General features: G+C 42.0%; 1 protein-coding gene and 1 long non-coding RNA gene across 4 annotated transcripts in view; one reads left to right on the plus strand and one right to left on the minus strand.

Moving 5' to 3' along the window:
* The window catches only part of LOC109323910, an 11,203-nt gene extending 7,891 nt beyond the window's left edge, over window positions 1-3,312 (plus strand). The window contains exon 3 of the long non-coding RNA XR_002104777.1: window positions 3,302-3,312. This is a non-coding gene — a long non-coding RNA (uncharacterized LOC109323910). The remainder of the gene's footprint in view (window positions 1-3,301) is intronic.
* AP3M1 (adaptor related protein complex 3 mu 1 subunit) overlaps window positions 1-22,112 on the minus strand; it is a 38,289-nt gene that overhangs the window by 8,940 nt on the left and 7,237 nt on the right. For all 3 annotated transcript variants that reach the window (XM_019555560.1, XM_019555558.1, XM_019555559.1), the window contains exons 2-5: window positions 9,180-9,455; window positions 8,390-8,561; window positions 2,996-3,133; window positions 1,040-1,125 (exon numbers count right to left, since the gene is read on the minus strand). In XM_019555560.1, the coding sequence (XP_019411105.1) occupies window positions 1,040-1,125; window positions 2,996-3,133; window positions 8,390-8,561; window positions 9,180-9,452 (669 nt within the window). In that variant the 5' untranslated portion in view covers window positions 9,453-9,455. The remainder of the gene's footprint in view (window positions 1-1,039; window positions 1,126-2,995; window positions 3,134-8,389; window positions 8,562-9,179; window positions 9,456-22,112) is intronic.

The following is a 22,112-nucleotide window of genomic DNA, read 5'->3' on the forward strand; positions in this document are numbered from 1 at the left end:
GCTAGAACCACCCCAAAGTTTGCCATAACCCTCCCCCACTATCCTGTAGCCTCTTCCCAGCAGCTGTGCTGGGAGGGGAGCCTGGTGTTGGCCCTCAGCATGCAGCAGGCAGCCTGCCCCCACACTGCACAGATTGGGGGCATATGCTCCCCATGCCTCCCCCAAGGGCGCGTACAGCAGCATGAGCTACCTCCCCCTCCTGCCTCCCCAGATGAGCCGCTAGCTCCATCCCATTCCCTACCCTGGCTAGGTAGTACCTGCCTCTGCCCCAGCCCCACTCCCTCCCTCACTGCGGGGGCCTCCATCTGCACCCTGCATTCCCCTTCCTCCCCACAGACACTGTTGTCCAAGGTGCCTGGTTGCACTCCTGGCAACATGTATGCTGTGTCTGCATGCAGATGGCATTTATTGACCACATCAGCAATAGACTTTCTTTGGTTGACGTCAATTTTCCTTTTAATTCCTTTAATTGCTAATATATGGACTGATGTATCAGTGGGTGCACTTCTAGTACTTTAGAGAGGATTCAGCTTAGAATAACCCTAAAATAGCCACAGAACAGGGGCCTGATGGTGGGAATGCCAGTTTCCCCTCACTGTCCTATTGCAGTGCCTCAGCTATGACCTATAGGGACTGAGTGCAAGCAAGAACAATTTTTCCATCCAAACTAAGGTTGCCAACATGGATGCCTGCTGAGGAAGGGCTAGTTTTGATGAATACACTTCTTAGACTACTGAACTAGAGTCGAACACTGGTAAAATTATGGTGCATTGTGATGGCTAAGAGGCAAAAGTCTATAGAAGTCTGTGAGTAAGGAGGTCAGAGTATAATAAAAACCACCTGATGACTTATTTTATTTTTTAGCATGGTTGCCAATTATGAAAGAATATGCTGCATGATGACAAAACAGCTAGAGTTCTCTCATTGTAATCATGGATTGCTGACAGCACTATTTCAATAATTTCTGCAGAATTCTAATTGAGGATAAAACTACAACAGTTATTTACAAGTAGATTGCTGATTATATTGTTAGCATTACCATGAAAGAGAGAGAAAGATCTGGCATTCCTGACAGCTTAATGCAGGAATCAATGACACCTTGAATTTCTGCAAAGACCGTGGAACCTGAAAAGAGGATGAAAGACATGACTTAGCATATTGTGGATAGCTGAGCAAATAACGAGTTACAGCAAGGGAGAACAGATGCAGTTTCTAGTACGGTGCAGATCCTATCATCTGTAACACCCAGCCTAACAAAATGGTTCTCTTCACATGTGGCACACAAGGCTTACTGGGGCATGTAAGCTACAACATACAACAGCTTGTAAGCTGGTTGAGTACTGTTCAAGTTGGAACATGGGATTTCTACCCAACATGGTCGTATCAAGTCAGGCAGTCTGGTCCCCAACAGTGACATGATCCTATGGTCTGGATCTGTTCCACTGGGCTGAATGAAGTTAAGACATGCCTGCATTAAAAACGCAAATTAGAACTCATGCCTCAGATGGACAGAGACCATGGAATTCCTTGCTCACCAAGATAGCACTCATCTGTGGCACAAGTGGACAGAGGCATATCAAGCCTTGGTGAGCTCCTGAGGTTTTAAGCTACAGAAGAGACAGTGGAAAGTGCCACAAGAAAAACAAAATAATAAAGCTAATTTGGTGAAGGGTCTGTTTCCAAAGAACAGGATCTAATGATATCTATGTAAATACAGTAACATGTCATTCTAGAGCAGAGAAGCCTGTGACATTCACTAGAAAGTAGAAACAAGATTCCTTCATCACAATCCCTCAAGGGAAAAACAGGAACACCTTACAAACTGGAATATTTTACAAGCTTACAACTAACTGTGTAAGATTCAAACCATCCCCACGGCCTCATACATTGTTGGAAGAGGTAGAATGGAACAGAAATAAACAGGAACCTTGTAATAAAACATATGTCTGACTAAGCACACATATTACTTATTGGGTGGTATGGAGCTATTTAGATGTGTGTTAAACCTCAAAATAATCTGGCTAGTTATCATCACTCTTTACTCTCCTAGAGAATTTCAGCACCCAACATACACATGGGTTTCTGGAGCTGCCTTAGAATTTCACACTGGAGAGAGAACTGATGCTGTCCATTAACAGTCTGCAAGAACAGCAAGGAAAATGAAATCACGATTGAAGTTTGCATTGAACTGTTTGGGATTGGGGAGGAGAATGCTAGTTGTCATTACACCAATCCTTCAATCTCAAAAGACTGTTTTATGGTGCACTACTGGAACACATCTTGTGTGATGCTACTTGAAGTGGCAGATACTTATGTTTTGAGCAGTTGAGAGATTTCCTATGTAGGCAGATCTTACAGAGTAGTTTGCTTATGTCATTTTATTTATTTTGTTTTTAAGCAAATACCAGTTAAGTGAGTAACATCTACAGACTTTATATTTTTTCCTCAGTTTTCTTAAGAGACAGGAAACAAACATTTGTCCACCCCTCAGAGAAGTTGGCTGTAGTTTGTATACAAAGTTAAAAACACTGGATGGCTATTTTGAAAAGAGCATCCTATCAGTATTACAAGAAAACAGGTAAGTGGAACAAGTGAGCAACACCTCATGCCCCATTCACAGAGTGAGGAGCCACAAAAGTAATGAAAGAAAATGGAAGAGAGAGAGAAAAGATAATGCATGCCACCACACTTGAAGCTCTGGCTGTAAAGAAACAAGTTTCCATTAGGAAACATTAATGTACTAGCACATATACAATAACTAAGTGGAGGCCATTACTTTTGCATTAATAGTTTATTGGATAAGTGGCCTAGGCAATATTGTTATTACAAGATAAAAAAATATATTTGTGCATGTTGTTTTAAAAGAGCAGTGTACTTAATTGGTAGATGGAAAAGCAACGTATTAGTCGATTTAAACCCTCTCTAAATCCCATGAGCTGAATGGAATGTTGAAACAGCCTCTGAAAAGGAAATTTAAGTTGACATGGCATCTTACCTGATTTATCTATAATTGCATCTATTTCTTCAATGACATCGAAATAGGCTTCATTGTTTGTGTACTTTACCCCGGCTCTGCGCCAAGGAATGTTGGAGAGCTGTCCAGTAGGAAGTGTGTCTCCCACATTACTGCTGCCTTGAAAAAAATAAAAATAAAAAAACAAAACAAAACACCCCCACCCCAAAGAATACATTAGAAGAGAATGGTTCCAGATCTCATAATTAGATGTACCAACATAAGACTGCATTCAATAACTAAATTAGGCATCATACACTAGGATTTCCTTAAGTGGCCCTGAGTAAGCTACAACATGTCCTTACTGTTAGTGCCTTAGCATGCATTCTTTATACCTCTAAAGGCATAATTCAAGTTAGCAGAATTTAGGGGAGGGTACAATTAGGGGCTAGATCCAAAGAACAGATTTCCATGTTGTGATACTCACAGAGATGTGGGGTAGAAAATTTTCCAGTGCTTTATTTTTCGTTGGGAAATTTTCCATTTCTAAAACTTCACTGTTTCATAAAATTCATTAGTAACAATGAATGCCAATACAGGCAGTCCTTGGACTTATGGTGCAATTGGTTCCTAAAAACTGCGTCTTAAGCCAAAATGTTGTAACTCGGAACCAATTTTCCCATAATAGTTTCATAGTTGGTAGGGTTGGAAGGGACCTGAGCAGATCAAGTCCGACCCTCTGCATAGGCAGGAAAGAGCACTGGGGTCAAACGATCCTGGTGAGGTGTTCATCCAGCCTCCATGTAAAGACCCCCAGGGTAGAAGCCAGCACTACTTTTCTTGGAAGTTGGTTTCATATCCTAGCTGCCCTGACAGTGAAGTAGCACCTCCTGATATCTAGCTTAAATCTGCCCTCTGCCAGCTTGTGACCGTTATTTCGTGTCACTCAGAGAAACAATGTTATACATGGGGGATTGCTTCACAAAAAATAGACCAGAATTTTGTACTTGATCAATTATAGATGAGTAATATAGCTGCATTAATGTATTTATATTGTAAATAGCAATCATATTGATTTGGAAAGACTTCTTTGGAGGTGACTTTGCTGGACTTTTTGAAAGGCTTTTGGTTGGACTATTTGAAGAGTTATTGGCTGCAGATTTTTCTGGAGTTTTGTCTGCTTTCTTAAAGAAAGTGTCCAAGGAAGTTTGGACATATGTTCTCCAGGGAGATGAGTGATGCAACAAAACTGGTTGGCTGGTGTGGTGTCACATTGGATCAAGTATTGTAAAGTCAAAACTGATATCAAAGTTGAAACAGGGTGTCAATTTACAAATGTTGTAAGTGCGAAACGCTGCAAGTCGAGGACTGCCTGTACAATATTAGGCAAGCATGGCAAAGTTGTAATTAATGTTTTTTCAGGTGATTATCCCTAAGAAGTGAGAGAGTACATATATGTTTTATTGATTTGTAAACAGGAGGGTAAATACTAGGGCTGTGTGAAGCTTTGGTCCCCGATTCAATTCAGTGGAGATTTGACCTGATGAGGTGGCCGAATCTTTGAATCCAAATTGAATCAGAGAACACTTTAATCTCTCCAAATCAAATCCAAACCCTCTGAATTGATTTGGAGAGATTGGGTGATCTGGACATAGACACAGCTTTAATTGCTTTTTCTACATACCTCTAGGTAGCAGGTAGCTCATGAATGCTGTGATGCTGGGGCACATGGAGCATCCCACAGGAGTGTGGGGGGTCTCCAGCATGCTCAACAGCAGACCTGGGAGTGAACCAGAAGCACTTCTGGTCCACCGGGGAGTGCACTGGGGAGGCTCCCCTGTGCCCCACTGGCTCAGTGACTGGTGCCTCCTGGGTCTGGGGAGGCACCTGGGGTCCCCCACAGCTAATGGCCAAGACAGGAGGGGCCCCCTCCACACACTGCCCAGCAGACCCAGAAGGGGACTGGAAGTATGTTCCAGTCCACTTCCGGGTTCACTGCTGAGCACATGGAGGTGGCCCGCACTCCTGTGGGACGCTCGGTCTGCCCCAGCATCGCAACATTCGTGAGCCATGCTGGTACCTCGAGGTATGTAGAAAAATGTTAAAGCTGTATCTATATCTGAATCGTTGATTCTCTGAATCAGTGTCAAATCTTCAGATTCAAGTTTGGCCGAATCGAATCAGGGACAGTGATATGAATCAACTAATTGAATCACTGTCCCCAATTCATGCTGAATCAGAATCCAATAGGGCCTGCTTTGCACCCCCCTAGTAACTATACTCGCATAATAATCCAAACCAAAAAATCAAGTTATGAATTCACCTAATTGGCTATGCAAGTCAAATCAAGCCAAAGCTGAAATTCTTATTTCATCTCAGACTGCAAGTGAAAGCAAAACCAAAACTAAAACCGTGATTCATTTTCGTGTGTTGCTTTCAGTTCAAACACAGAGCAGTGTCTCATTTCGTTTCTTGAGTTGGGGAAGTTGGAAGTGTTTGCATAAGTTTAGTTTTTTTAATGCTTTTGGTTTGAAATAGTCATAAGAATGCCTAATCAGACCAAAAAAAAACTAGTGTGGCATCATTATAGTGAAGTTCAAGCCACTGAAGGAAGGAAGAAAGTTGGTAGATATAAATATTGCAGGCAGGAGTATGCTAAGAATGCAACAAGAATGAAGAAACATTTAATAACATGTAGAAGCTGTCCTGAAAGTGTACAAGCCATATACAGAAAGCTAATGCAACAAAGTGGTGGAACAACATCATCTGAGAAAAGTCTGCTTCAGGAATCCCATGTAAATAAAGTTAATATGTGAAACAACACATAGTAGACACTAGTATCTATATTGTTTTAAAACATTATAATTTTAAAAGTTGTTAATGCAACTCTGGAAGATTCTTTATTTTTTCATTTAAAATATTTGTATCCTGCTTTTCCACTTACACTAAAAACCCGAAGTGGCTTAGGCTGAACAATAATTTTGAAAAAAATACATAATAGATAAATAATTAACCATTTCAACACAGCAGAGCAAGCTTAGTCCTCTGGCTGATGGCAGAGGCCAGACTATACTTTGCTTTGGCTGTGTAGTCCTAGGGCAGCAAAGCAGCAAGTTGAGCAAGCAGAGTGTTCTTTCTGGCAGAGAGTGGGGAAGCAAGCTCCCTGACACTTCTTCTGATGGATGAGGCCAGACTAGACTAGGCTAAAATAAAAATCTTTTCCCTTTTGTTGCAGGAACTTGGCAGTGCAAGTGCAACAACAGATTTGCAAAAAGTGGTAAGTGAAAATGTTGAGCTGCCAGGTCTAGCAGCAAACCTTTAGGATCCTCAACCCAGAGGACAACATTTATCAAAAGATGAATTATCTATTGCTCTTGATACAAGTATGGAAATAGCTAAGAATGTCTCCAACATCCACAAAATAGCCGTGATGACAGACGCTGCTGAGTATCGTGCAAAAGAAAAACTTTGGAGCAAAGACATTATTTGGCTGGCAGCAAGAGAATGTGTTTCCTCTCACATGGTGGAAGGGATACTGTAACACCCGGCTGTTGTCCAGCATTGCTCTAAGCATCCTAAGCACTCCACCAACAGTGGATTCTTGCGGACAAAACTGGAAGGCTTTGGGCTCATTCAAGACAAAAAGAGGAACAGACTAACAAATGAACGCACCACTAAGCTTGTTTCTATTTCTCAAAATCTCTTGCTTCTTGAGAATCAGTCAGAAGCACAGTTAGTGAAGAAGATACAGCGTGATAAGTTGCTCTTACCCATAGACTCATTGGTAAAACCATCCCTTAGTGAAAGAGAATGTGGTTCAAGTAGTTCTGAACCAGATTTGCCTCAATCTGATTCTGCAATGGAACTAATAAGTAGTGCAAGCGATTCTACAGATGTTGACAGTGGAACTGGAGGTGCCGCAATGACCTCAGTAGAAGAAAGTTAAACCCTGTTGCAGTAGATGAGTGGACAACCACAGCACATCATGCACAGTTCTTTGGGTATACAAAAACTGTGTGTCCATAGTTTTCGGTGCCTTCATTTTTTTTCCTTAAAATTTAAACAATGTAAGGGAAGCACATGCTATTGTGTATTGTCTTTACATCTTTACAAGTATTCCAATAAAAATAATTTCCTTCCACATAAAGCTTTGAATTTGTTTGAATATAACATTTAAACTACATTAAGCATGCTGTATTTAATTTTTTCCTAATCAACTACTTCAGTTCAAATTCTTGTGGCTTTTGGGATATAAAATTAACATGGTGGTACTTTTTTAGTTTTGTTTACTAAATATAAGTTGAATAAACATGTAAATCAGATCATGCTCTATTTAGGGCATTGGAAAATTTTCTAGGAAACCCACATCTCTGGATGCTCAACATCACATGACAGCAGAAAACTTTCAGGTTCCTGGTCCTTGTGTGGATTCCACTGTCCTGAGTCAGACACCTATGCTCAACACCCTGCATGGAGAGCCTGTGCTTCAGAATGACATTCTGAACAGCCAGCATGATAAGCAGGGATTTGCCCAAGCAAGCTAGCAGAAAAGCAGAAAATGGGGGCATCTTCAGACAACCTCTAACCAGAGCTAGGCTGCAACATAGCTGTACTGACAGCAGGTGGCTTCTGTCAGCTTGGGTCATTTTGTTCCTGGAAACAGTACGCCAAGGCCAGTAGAAAACACAAAACAACTTTTGTTGGCATATGGTGCATTTCTACTAAGGGGCTGTACTGACAGAGCAACACAGTCCATTTACAGCCCCTTAGGATCCATAGTATGACAAACCCTTAGACATCTACATTTTATTTATACCTTTTTGTGAATATGTTCACTTAATGACATGGGACTTGTCTTCACTTTCATTTTAGTTCAAAGCAAGTGCAAGTGCTGGTCCTCACCTGAGAGCCATGCACAGGTAAAGGATATGCTTTAAACTTAAGCAAGCTGGTCCACTTGATGCGAGTTGAAACTCATGCAGTGACAATACTGGAATCACTGATATATTGAGTATTCAGCTCATCTATATTGCAATACAAAACAGTGGTGCTTGTGTTTTTTGGAACATGAAAGCTCTTGCTCAAGCTACATAAAACGCTTAATTATATGCCAGCAAGAAGTATAAAAAAGATCATCTCCCCCACCACCAAAACTACAATCACACCAGCTTTGCTGCCTTAGTGCTGCAGCCACCTTTAAAACAATGGCAGTCTCAGTAGCTTGAGTTGTTAGACTGAGTTTAACTCTGCAGTAGAGACAAATCCTTAGACTCCCGAGTCACTTCAATACTTTTGAAAGGATACCCTTAGCTGTCTGTAATCAGGACAGAACGAAGGTCATTAAATCTGAAATATGAAGTAACTCTGCTGTATTAAAGTGAAACAGGAGAGAGAAAAAGCTACCTTCAAAGTCAGTTGGCTATTTTAAAATCATACCTGTGATAGAGTTGACAACAGAGCGCAAAATTGTGGGAGGCTTAATCAACTCTTTCAAGATGTTTGATTCTGTTGCCAGTGGAAAGCCATTGTCTAACATTTCTTCTAGAAGCTCGTATACAATAACCACATTGTCCTTAATCGCGGTCTCGGAACACTCACCAAAATAATCCTGAACAAAGGGAAAGAATTTTTAGTCATGTTAAAATGCTTGACAATTTGAGTTTACTTAAGAGATAAATCTGTATAGAAATGCTATTACTAATGTTAATGCATATCTTTAATTAGATAACTCCTATGAAGTATAGCACAAGTCTGGAAAATATCTCTGTGTGCAGTCTAGTTTTCAACTCTCCTGGGAACACTCACTCCAAGTTCAGCAACAGAGATTCTTCAGTGATTTCTACTCCAACAAGTAGGTTTATAGTGCAGCAGGGTAAGTGTCCATTTCAATGAAATTGTTACCAAAAATAGAATTATAATTGATACTTAGTTCCATCCAAATAGTATGAAAGGAACATTATAAAAGCATATCTAAAGAAAGGCCACTTTTGTAAACAACATTCTCCTTGTGTGCACTTAAATGTATGTATAGCCAGAAGCCAAATGAAAAAGCAAAATCTTACGTAAATGTGTGCTTTATAAACCAATACTTGGCTTTTGGTTTCAATCCTCAGTTTTCAAGGGGGAAATCATTAACTGGAAGGGTTTAGCTACTTCAAAATACTTAAACTTTTGCAAGAGACACTTGAGGCAAACTGACAATTCCAAGATTATACCAGTGACAGACCTGAAAAGTATCTGCGACGCGGTGCAGGAATTCAATTACAAAAAGTGGTGGCACTTCTGTCTGTATGACAGACACAAAGAAGATTTTATCCCGGTAGATGCTGATGAGGTAGTGGTGTGGCGTTGAGATGACAGGGGGCACATTCTCAACATCGACAGCTTTTTCCTGAGCTTCAAAGAAATAATCACACACAGATTGGCTCACAACGCTCTTCCAGTGCTTCTCCAAGAATATATCACCAGAACAGTTTATAAGAAACAGACTGTGGATCATTTTCTGTTGGAGACACATTCACACAAGTTAAAACAAACAGAAGTGACTAAGATTGATATCAATTCTCACAGCTTTCCCTCACAGTGGTGGCAATTCTGTACCATACTACACTAATTTTTTTTTAAGTCACCACATCAAATATACATTTTACTGTAATATTTAATAAGTAAAGGACATTTTACAAAACATACCCATGCTAACAATAAATCAAAATGGTTTGATTTAAAATAGTGTAACTCATTATTTTTATGAAGCAGGAAATTTTATTTAAATAATAATTTTAATTCCTGTTCTGCATTTCTACTTCAGGTTTTTTCTTAAAGAAAGGCAGCTTCTTTTGGCTTGGTAACCATTGCAAAATATATTATTTGCAACTAAAATGTAGCCCTTCTACCAAACCTGGGACTATTTTTCAGTAACCAGGCAGACAAACAAATGGACACATGTTTGTTTAAGCAACTATGTAGCTTAACATTTATTGAGATTCTTAATTTTTACATTAGTTTCATTCTAAGTTGGTAGATGACATTGTTATTGACAAAATGTTTACTCTTCTACCGGTAATGTGCTTGAAGCTGTATTGAAAATGAAAATAGGAATGAAATTGAAATACAGCATTTAAAAAAGTTTTAGTTACCAGTTACACAATTAAATAAATGCAAAAAAACCTCCCCACTTTAAGTGCCCAGGATACCTAAGAAAGAAGTACATTTGTCTAAATATGCTTTACTAAAAAAAAAACTAAAAGACTTATTAAATGTAGCCAATATATATTATTTGTAGTAAAACTAGAGTCTTGAAAATCATAACCAGTAATAATAATTACAAAAACATTTAATCTCAGCCTCATATGATTTTCATTTACATAGTAGATATGGAAAATAAGATGTCTTTGTTGTCTTAATTGCCATTCTGTTTGTCAGCTTTGAATGAATCAGGCAGTAAACTGAACTAGCTAACCAATCTAGCTAAAAAACAAAACAAAAAAACCCCAACTGCCAAAGAGGCTACCTCTATCAGAAGTTGTGGTAGCACTTCCATACATTAAAAAATAGCAAGGAAGCTCAATGCATTACCCTGAGGGGATTAAAATATTAGCATTGGTGCTCAATATCTAGGTTCAGAAAGTTATTTAGACAGATGTGAAGAAACAGCATAGTTAATGAGTTTTAATTTCTAGAGTACTAGTTGGAGGGAAGAACAGCAACTAAACTCATATAGCCAAAGAAAGCTGTATGAATAATATTTTCCTTTAATCTGGATAGGTTGGCTAAGATGGACTTCAAATGACAATAGGTTGTATTCCACAACAAACCTAACAATGACAAACATTTACTCAGCCCCAAAACTGCCATATTTAGTGGTATACCCACAAGAAGAGCTAACCAGTAAACACCAACCATTTCATACTACATGCCTTAAGCCTTGTATCATACTGCTGGAAAAATTGCTTAACTCCAGATAAGACTCTCTCCGTCAATATTACAATCCAAGCATCTGTTTATTATGTTGAATCTGTGTATTCATTATCTTAGTGGAAAAATGCACTTTTGACAGCCATGAAGCTGCTTAGTCTAACGCACCCTCTTAATTCTGTGAAACGGATTAACTGCCTCGTCTCTAAAAGGTCTTTAACCAAAGTTAGCTAACTTATACTAAAAGCACCTCTTTTCCTAGGGAAGATGCATAAAAAGGACACGTCTTTGGCCATTACAAAGGTAAACAGACATTCTGAGCCAAGATGTCACTTAAAAGGAGGACTTTTAGGAATCCTTGGGGGCATCTACACATGCAAATGCTGTGGGATGGGTTTGCTCTAGCATAAACCACCCCAGGCAGGCATCTATTCATGTGGGGAAGCAGAAGTGGATTTGCTGCTCCTGGCCCTGCACCAGCCTCCTGGAGCAGCCAGGGGGAGCTCTATGCTCCCCCTGGGTGCTAGCAGAGGGGCTGGCAGGGAACATAGGGCCAGGAGACAGCTGTCACCTGGTGGGGGTGGGTGGACTGCTCCCTGCCCCTGGGAGATACCTGCTGCCAGGGCAGGCTCTGCCACTGGAGCCCAGGTGGGGAGCTCTCGTCCCCAGCTCCCTGACTGGGGGCAGGAGGTTTGGAAAAAGCTACAGTGGAGGGGCTGGTTCCAGCCCCTTGCCCTGATCTGCCGGTAGGGCAGTTAGCACCCAGATTCTCCACTCAGCCAGGGTCTCACGACTAGCTGCCCCAACTGGTGGACTGGGGCAGGGGACTGGGACATACAACCTCTCCCCCACCCAGCTCTTTCCAAGCCCTGCACTTCAGTTGCCCAATAGGAGCATGGGGCTGAGCAGTTGACTGGACAGTTCTCAGCCAGCCCCAGGCTCTGAGGGGAAGTTTGCATGTGCAGCCTGGTGCTGGCTGGGGATTGCCCAAGACAAGACAGTCCCCAACCACCTTCAGGCTGCATGTGTAGACTACCCTGCGCAGCCTGGGGCTGGCCAGGAACTGTCCCAGTCAGGGGCAGGACCCAGCCAGCTCCAGGCTGGGGAGTGAACTCTCCCCATTCAGGGAGCTCCCAGCCCCCACTCCACAAATAGGCTGGGAGCTTGTTCCCAGCCTCTGCTCTACAATTGTAGGAATGAGGGCTGGAAGACTGTATCCAGCCTGTTCCCAGACCCAGCTCCACGACTGAAGTCAGAGTAGGGGCTAGGAAAATCTCCCAGCCCCCACTGTGATCAAGGAGCAGGGGCAGGAGGACAGTGTCCCCACCTGGGCACCAGTGGTAGAGCCTGCCCCAGCAGGAAGCAGCTCCTAGGGGCAGGGAGCAATCTCCCGCTCCCTGCTGCCCAGGAGCAAGTTTGTTCCTGATTGGCTGACTACACATGCCATACTGCACAGTAACAATACTTCTATTTACAGGTAGCAAATTTACTTGTGATGAACACAAATTACTGCGCAGTATCTGCATGTGTAGACAGCAATGCTTACTGCGCAATAATTTGTGCTAATCTTAAGTAAAGCATATCATGTAGACACACTCCCTGATGCCAATTAGCTACAGATAGGGATGGAAATAAAGCTATAAATTAGTTCTCTTCTTGACATATATTAAGCAAATCCAAGGCTAATTGTATTTATTGTGTTTCTGGAACAGCAATAGTAAAAAAAGATGGATAATTTTTATAAAGCAAGGGAATGTTTTTAATGACACGGCAGCCTTGCCATAATTGCTTTAATCCAGTTTAACTAAACAAGTCCTGAATTTAGCAGGCACTGAACATTAAAACCCTCCAAAATCTCTTTTGAGATGGTCACACAACTGTGGTAATTCTAATTAACCACTGAATGTCAGTATTGTTTCATGTCAATGCAGCTCAAACATTTGAAAGTGATCAGCTATGAGAGCTTAGAAAAGTTCTCTGTACATTTTAATATGGATACAATAGCATATCTGTTAACAAAGACAAACCCTAATTGACAACAAATGCAGAGCAAGTTGCATAGGAAAGGTTTGGTACAAGCAGCAGTGGCCTTAGTTGCCACTGAAGGACTATTTCCATAATGGCCTGATCTAAAGCTCACTGCACCCAGTGAAGACACTCCACTGATAAGAATAGGTCCAGATCTGCAATGGGCTTTGCATCAGGCTCTCAGTACATCAGACATCTGTAGCAGAGTATTTTTTTTTTTTTTTAAGATCTAAAAGTTGTACTACAATCAACACTTACCCAGGTTTTACTAACTGGCAACCCTCCCTGACACATTCTTTAAAAATATATAAACACAGCATTTACATTAAATTGCAAGCCTGCTAGCTAAAATCTATTTCTTTACATTCTGATCATAGATAGCATGCTATCCTGGTGCACGCTTCTGGGTTGGTTGCGTTATTGCAATCACTCCATATGTGATAAATCCCGATTATGCTCCTGCAAGGCAACACAATTGGTGCTTATTACTCAGCTGTTCTAGGTCAAGTTATATTTCATGGCAACTTTTACAGAACTTACAAACTTTTATTTCTCCAACAGAGCTTTGCTATTTCAAGCCCAGCTCCAGCATCCCCTTTTCATAGATTATTTTAGTGCTGCCAGAACAGCTGGTTTAAGAACTCTGGAAACAAAAAGCTCGTTCTGTGGGTCAAGTACAGTGCAAGCAGCTATAAACCAAGTTCTGCTTCTGGGCATCACCTTTATGGCCTCAACTTCTAGTAAAAAAGACAAGTCAACCATCACAGTCATGTTTCTCTGGTGATACTGCTAAGGAGGAAGCTCTGGTTGTGATATGGACACCTACTTAGAATCACAGAAAATGAGGGTTGGATGGGACCTCAGAAGGTCATCTAGTCCAAACCCCTGCACAAAGCAGGACCATCCCCAACTAGTTCATCCCAGCCAAAGCTTTGTCTATCCAGGTCTTAAACTCCGATGACACCACCTCTCTGGGTAACCTGTTCCAGTGTTTTAATACCCTCCTAGTGAGAAAGTTTTTCCTAATGTCTAACTTAAACTTCCCGTGCTGCAACTTAGGATCATTGCTCCTTGTCCTCTCATCTGCCACCACTAAAAACAGTTCCACTCCACCCTCTTTGGAACCACACTTAAAAGTAGTTGAAGGCTGCTATTAAATCCCCTTTCGGTCTTCTCTTCTCTACACTGAATAAACCCAGTTCTCTCAGCCTCTCCTCAGAAGTCATGTGTCTCCACCCTCTCACTATTTTTGATGCCCTCCACTGGACTTTCTCCAATTTGTCCACATCCTTTTTGTAGTGGGGGGCCCTAAACTGGACACACTACTCCAGATGTGGCTTCACCAGTGCTGAATAGGGGGGTTTAATCACTTCCCTTGATCTGCTGGCTACACTCCTACCAATGCAGCCCAGTATGCCGTTAGCGTTCCTGGCAGCAAGGGGACACTGTTGGCTCATATTCAGTTTATTGTCCACTATAACACACAGGTCCCTTTTCTGCAGGACTGCTGCCTAACCTGTCAGCCCCTAGCTTGTACCAGTGCATGGGATAAATAGGAACTAAATCAAAACTACCGATTTATCTTATGCAAGACAATAAATAGATGGCAACAATTTCCCTTTAAGAGATTAACTAATCACATACTTCCTTAATGAATACTATTTCAGAGATCACTGGATTATTTTACTACTGGCGCTATGAAAGATATTACTTCAGAAACTATTTATGGTATTCCCCAGGATTTAAGATTCTCTAACCAGCCAAGCTTTCCAGCATCAGACTTCTACAGGCAACACAGAAATCATTCAACTCTTGTTCCTCATCCCTTTGTTTATCTCGACTCAAATGTTGTTTTGCAATGAAAAGAACTAAGCACTGTACTATCATGGGTAAGAAATTGTGTCTTAACATTGGTACAGAAGCAAATCCATCATAAAATTGCTACTCACACCAATAGGTCAAGTAAATGATATCAGCAGTCAAACTGCAAGACATTTTTAGGATTAGGACACTAAAAGCAAAAAGGTCAAAGATCAAAACTTGTGAAATTTAAATTTTAAAAAACCCAACAAAAAAACCTCACACAGACATATAAATCATGAGTACTTTCACACCAGCTGCTGGTTCAGCTTCCTGGGAAGGTTCACAAGTCTAATGGGCTAAAAACTGGTTTTGAATCATTTAGATTTGAATTTATAAGATTTCCACTGTTTAAAAATGTTTTGTATTGTTTTTTCAGGACACACAGTAAGAGCAAAAAGGTCTGAATCCCTTATTATCAAACACAGTAAATTTATGGAAGGGAATTCTTGTTTGAAAACCTGTATACGGGATATGTGGATTCAAATATCTGCCATCTTCGTGTTGGGGTACAGACATATTTTTTCATAGTATGGTAGGTGCCTGGGAATCCCATGCTTCAGGGCTTCTGTTGGTCACCTGGAATGGATATGAAGAATTCTCCCCTGGCCCCCATGATTTCCAGTACTTCATTAGCTTATTCATTTTTTCTGTTCTACTTTTCTGACAGACTGAACTTTGGCTACAGCTAAAGCTAGGAGTTTTGACTGGCGTGTGTTAGCATTAGAAATCTGAGGCATAGTGGCAAGAGGGTCTTGCTTTTTTGTTCAAGGTCAAGCTGATCACCAGCTTTAGGTCAGACTGACATGGACTGCAGAGATTTTGCCTCTGTGGCACAAGGTATGGTGTTCTTCCTAACATCCTCTTAGTATATGCAACTACAGTGGCAGGGCACTAGCAGCCTTCCTGTCTTTTTGATCTTTGGAATGTTAGTAGTTGGTATTTCTGGCTCATGCCAGGTAGCAGCAGCATGTAAGAATTTGAAATCCCCCCCCCCCTAAAAAAAAAAAAAAAAAAGTCTCTTGGTACATCTACATAAGATGCTACCACACAATTGTTACTGTGCATTTATTTAGTACATGTATTAGGAAGTACTAAATAAATGCACAGTAACTGGAATTACAGCACAGTAGCATCAGCAATGCCTTTTAAGTAACATTACAGCACAGCAGCGTCTTGGCAAGGTTTTTCCCATGCAACACTACTGTGCAGTAGTATCAGGCTACTGCGCAGTCAATGTCTCATGTAGACATGCCCTCTGTGTAGTTAGTTGCCTGCAAATGCAGGGAACTGGATTTAATGACCCAGAAATGCCTTCCACCTCTATAGTCTTAAGTACTTCACTGAAGATTCTCTATTTTCCATCTCCAGCAATGCTTAGACTACAGAAATATAAAGCCCTGGAAGCAGAGAGTCCCCATAAGGAACAGGCTTTGAATACTCATCCACAGTTCAACATTTAAGCCATAGGTAGTTACTGTAAGTAAACTAGTAGCTTCTGATACCCCTGAGCTGCTGTATCGTTGACTTGATTGAGAAATTTCTTATAGAGGTGAAGGAAATTGCTTTTCAGTGCTCCTTATACTCAAAGATAAACTACTCGTTCTTGTCAAGACCTCTGTTACAAGGGATCTCAATTCCTTCTTTCTAGTTACTCTTCTAGTTCCAAGGGAACAGAAAGGCCTCAGAGGAAAACATTTTTTGTCCAACATATGCTTGCTATGCAGAGGACTGTTTGCTCCTTTTTGAAAAAATTCAGATGCTAGTTTTGTTCCTTCCCCACTGTCTGAGCAAATGAAAAACCTGGATGAAAGGCACACGAAAACCACCCAGGAGGAGTGTTGTGTATTGGTAAAGGAGTATGGTAGTGTTTTCAGGAGCAATCACTGAGGGCACATGCCTATCCTTACCTAGAATTAACCACTTCAAAACTTTATTGATTCAGTAATAACATAGCCTGGTGATGCCACATGACCTGCCAGAACATCAAACCAAGCTACACATACGTTTATGAAAACCACGGAAAGAAGAATGTATGCATGTAACCTTTGCAGTGCAACCTGAACTCTGCCCTCAAGAGCTGACAAGGGAATGGTTCTGGAAAGGTTGGGACCTTGATGACCAGAAACACATCACTGGTTGTGCAGCATTCCATAGCTTTGAACCACAGGATTCATCTGCACATATTCCAGTTGCCTTCACTGCATTCAGTATGTTTATACTGAATGATGGACAGTAACTGGAGCAGGTTGACAGAGCTGCTACCATTGTAACATGGTAAGAGGTGCACATGTACCTTATTTTGGTGTTCAGTTCTGTAGGCTGCATCAGTAGTGATGCACACAGGTGGTCTTGTCAGGAGGATTATACAGTCTTGTGACATACAGGGCTGTGCTTCCCAGAGCCTTAAGAGGAACAAGTGAAAGCTGTGTCTTGGAAATAAACTTAAGAGAAAAGGTGAGATAGTATTATACAAAACTGGGTGGCTTTGTTTTTGAATGTGCAAGGGGGATATAGCTCCCATTTCCTATGCCCATGACCTAAGACAGACAAAGAGAAGTGGATAGACTTTGTCTTACAGTGTTCATGCAATGCGTTTCCAGAGTCTTCTGTGCCATCTTTCAGTCAAGCACAAGCATGCATGCTGTTGGTATGCTGGGGTATCTATAGCTTAGTGGACTGAGTTACAGTTCTGTTGCACAGGTAGTATACAGTACCTTGTCTCTGGAAACCAGGAAATTCAGAGGTTTTAGTTTAGCTGAAGCAGACTTCCTACAAGGACAACAAGCAGTAGACAACCTAAATTCTGCTTTAATAAGAATATATTGGGGCATTTAATTCCCTTAAGAGGAAAAAATAACCTTATCATCCCCATGTTTCATTGTCCAGCTCCCTCCTCCTTTCATCCTTTGCACTGACTGAATCCACTATAAAAAGGGGCATTGCCCATCTATTAGTCTTTTAAATGCCCATGCATCATCTCTTAATTATGTGTCTGCCCTGCACAGGTTGGCTCCTCTCTGCCCAGCCCTCTTCACTAAGAATGGTATGGTGGTCAGTGAGGATTCCACAGGTGCAGGAGCTGGATGGAAGAAATACAAGGGGGAGAGGGGAGCAACAAAAAACCAACATGGCAGAGCTGAACTGAACACCCTTCCATCCAAATGCTCTGCTGCATTGCTCTGATCTCTCTTACTTAAAAACAGCAGTAAGGAAAAAGGTGGCTGTGGAGTCTCTACCCCACAGCAAGGGGTAGCATGAAGGAGGGGTTCCTTGGTCAGACAGTTGCATAGGGAAGAAGAGCCTCTAAATCAGTGGTCACCAATGAGTCAATCTTGATTGGTCAATCATGGAGCCTCTGACAGTCAGTCTCAGCCTCTTAGATCAAAAGCAGCAGGATGCACATGGCTGGGCTGAGCCATGCCACCTGGGTTTGTCTGGGAGGCAGGGAGGGCAGTAGATCCTGGGGTGCCCTTTACTTACAAAAAATGATCTTTACCATAAAAACGTTGGAGGAGACCACAGCTTTAAATCCTGTCCTAATAAGCCACCATACTGGGCAATGTGTTGGAAGAGGGAAAAAAAGAACAGGTGGCTCCTTTTGTCTTGCCCTCCAATTACATTACTAGAGGGGAAGGTATCCAACCTCTGGTTCTGCTTTTTTTTAAGCTCTTCTGCATTCCCAAAGATCCATTCAAGGGATACTCATTGTTTATAGAGGGGTGACAGAAAAAGTACGTCTTGAAAACCGTTTCCCATAATTTTTCCCCCAAATGACATTTGGTTGATCTCTTACATTAACTAAGGTTGTTCCAGCCCCTCAGAGTTAGCCCTAGTGATCTAGACTTGCAGAAGGGCAGAATGCTGCTTGCACTGCTCTAGCATCTTTAACACGTTTCCACATTTCTGACCCCTCCCCATATTTCCTAGCTCTGCACCAAGCAAAGTCTGACAACTCAAGTCTATTATGAATGACTCATACTTGGAGAGTGGGGTAAGGGCAAGCTTTGTTCACCATAAGCCCCTGCCCATGAAAGTCACTGGCTCCCTGAGATCCAGTGTAAAGGCCTGTGAGATTAAGAACATATTCTCCTTTTGGAAAGTATAAGGGAGTAAGTGGTCCTGCTAATGGTAGGTTATGCATAAAACCACTAAAACAAATTTCTCCCAAGAGCCAGAGTGTGAGATGCCTTTATTTCAATGGAATCAGTATACTTAATTTTTGTAGCTTCCTTTTAAAAATCCAGGCATAAAAATGACATTTCCTTGTTTAATTAAAGATCCTCCAATATTTTTCTCACATAGCACTAGACCCTGTTCTCATGTAAACTAGATCCTATACAGACAATTCTACCATTTAGCTTTTGATGACATTCAATAATGCAGCCAGCAAGACCCAATCTTATAAAAGATCAGTAGTAGGTTGCCTTCAGTTCAATGACAGAATTGAATTGCAGATGTTTAACTACTGCTTCCAAAAGATTCCATCTCATTTAAGTACAAGTGACTGGATTTTCAATTTCTGTTGATGCTCCTTAATACAAGTATCTGAAGAGCATTAATCCTTTCATTTATAAAGATGCATAATTCACCTGTTGTTTACTATTACAACTAGAGGTGCACTGATTCATCGGTCCAATATCAGATTAGCACCGAAATAAAGAAAATTGATTGCAGCCGTAGCGTAGCACTCAAGCAGCGAGGATCATCGCTTGGAAAGTTGCATGCAGCTGGTAAGAGGAGGAAAGGAAGTATTGTGGAGGAAGGGGAAGGGGGAAGGAAGGGGAGGGGGGCAGATTAATGCCCTCCCACAGTGACGGAGGGAGCAGGGCTGGGGCAGGCACTGCCCCACCAGGGTGGGGTGTGGGACAGAGCCATGAGCGGTTTGTCTGGGGAGCATGGGGGGGTGGCTCCTGCCACTGCATGCTCCCCAGAAGGGCATGCTTCCCAGTGCGGTGGGGGGCAGGTTGGCTCAGGGCTGCTTTTGGGACAGACAGTGGTGGTGCTGGAAGGGGGGGGACTATGACAAAATTTGGGGTGGCTACAGCCCACCTGTAGTCCCCTTCCCAGCACCACTACCACCTGCCCTGAGTGCGGCCCCAATCCAATCCCACCCCCCCTCCACACTCAAAGAGCCCTACACAACCCCAGCCCGCAGCTGTAGCCCGCCTACCCAGATCTGGGGCCACATGCTGCCCCCCTCCATGCCCTTCTATGGTGGGCAGTGGTGGGAACCACCCCCTCCTGCCTTGTGCCCCCAAGACGAGCCACGGCTCCATCCTGTACCCTGCCCCAGCTGGGCAGCATCTGCCCACAGCTCTACTCCCTCCCTCACCTCAGGGGCTTTGATCTGCCCCCACCTATGCCCCTTCCCCTCCTACTCCTCTTCCACCAAAGACTTACCAGCTGCACGCACTGTATTGTAAATCTGATTGGCATCAGCCAACATGCCTCCTTAAAAATCAGCTATCAGTATCAGCCCCTAAAAATCTCTCAATTTACCCATAATTAGGACAAAAATACTATGTATTCAGTTCATAACTACCTGGAGTCTTGTGAGGTATTTCTCTTAGTTATAACTATTTGGATTCTGGGAACTTCAGGTGAATAAGACCAATACTAACAAAGGCTTTTGTTTAATTAACATCTACTTTCTTTGCATTTGTACTAGATCAGAGCTATGTGTGTAACCAATCTAATTAAGCATAGTTACAAACACAGTAAGACAGTTGTCTACTTTCCACATGCCTCTCTCATCTTTAGCTTTATTCTCTTACCATTGAAAATTACTTCCTGGATTTATTTTTTCAAAGTAAGTGGTCTCTTAAGAATGCTTTAAAGTTGCTTTTAATTAGTAGTGTAGTATGGGGAGGGGAGTGCCCTTTCCATCCTCCTTCATGTTTTCCATAACAAAAAAAAAAAAAAATCACAGCCTGTACTGCAAGCAGAAATTTGCATAGCATGTCAGCTACCAGCTGGCAGGCCTTCCATATGTTTACATGCTGTCTCAATTTAATGTTTCCAACCCAAACACTCCATCACTGGCAGACTCAGATACACCCCATCTCTTAGCAACACCCAACAAATAACTACTTGGTGTTTAATCAATCTCATTTCCTTTTGGTGTATGCAAGGATTGAATTTCCCCCCCCCAAAAAAGCTGGAAAAATCCAATCCACTTGGCAAGAGGACAGATGTCACTCATTCCTAATACTCATTCTGGGAAAATATGGGTGGAACTGTGTTTGTAGCAAGCATCCCATCCCATGAAATAAGCTGAAGAAATGTTAAGGGAATTTCTGAGGAAATTTACTATTCAAAATAGGTCACATACTACACTAAGCAAAATGAATACAGAATGGCATGTTTAATGCCAGAGAGATTTTTGTGAGTTTTAAAAAATAGGAACCTATCAGGAAAGTTGCCAATTGCCTGAAATTCTACAAGTGCCAGTGAGAATTGTGACCATTTTGCAGATTTGGGCTATTAGGAAGTTAGAAACCAAGGGTTATAGGCTCAGTGAGATTCGCCTATCACCATGCTCCAATACACAGAGCTCTACAACACAGAGGCTATGAAGGCACAACAGCAGAGAGACAGCATAATTATCCCCATGCTGCTTCTCTCACAAGCTCAGTTTTAATTTTAATTGGCATTTTGGATTTAAAAAAGGGACATATCTGCACAGTGCTCAAGTCTTGAAATGCTGGATTAAAATTTATAGGCAGTTAAAGGTAAGTCATTATGATGATCTGTAAGGTCCTTTCCAGACCCTAACAACTATGAAACAATATCTTAGTAGTGTGCCCCGCTTCCCCTTCCCCACCCCCTGCCACCAAGTGGCTGAGACGCAATTAGTGCTGCAGTTTTTGCCTCTTGGCCACTCAGCAGTGGTGGGGTCAGGGGGAGGTGCAGGGAGCTACAAGCGCAAAATTAAAGGTGTTGCTGTACTGCCAATTTACACTGCAGTTTAGGTAGGTCCCTATACATCAGAGTATCTTCCAAGTTACTCCACTTCCTTCCAGGGGTTAGACACTTATCCAGCCATGGGTGTCTGGTGCCTCTCGAATCAGTGGGATGTCAGCAGATCTCACTGACTGTAGAAGCACCCGCACCACTTCCACAACTCCCATGGCCACTTCCACTTTTGCTGGCAGCTCTGCTCCCTGGCCAGCGCTCACGGGGCGGGGGACGGGGACGGGACACTAGTGCTCCTGCCTGCCGCCCCAGCAAAACAGAGGGTACACCAGCACTCTTGGGGGTGCACATTCACCCCCTACACCTCACCCCCTGTATTTAGCCATATTATGATCTGGATGGCACAAAAGTGACAAACATTTTTCTTTAAAATTTCCTT

Source organism: Crocodylus porosus, unplaced genomic scaffold (genome assembly GCF_001723895.1).
Source record: "Crocodylus porosus isolate Cpor-Errol unplaced genomic scaffold, CroPor_comp1, whole genome shotgun sequence".
Lineage (NCBI taxonomy): Eukaryota > Metazoa > Chordata > Crocodylia > Crocodylidae > Crocodylus > Crocodylus porosus.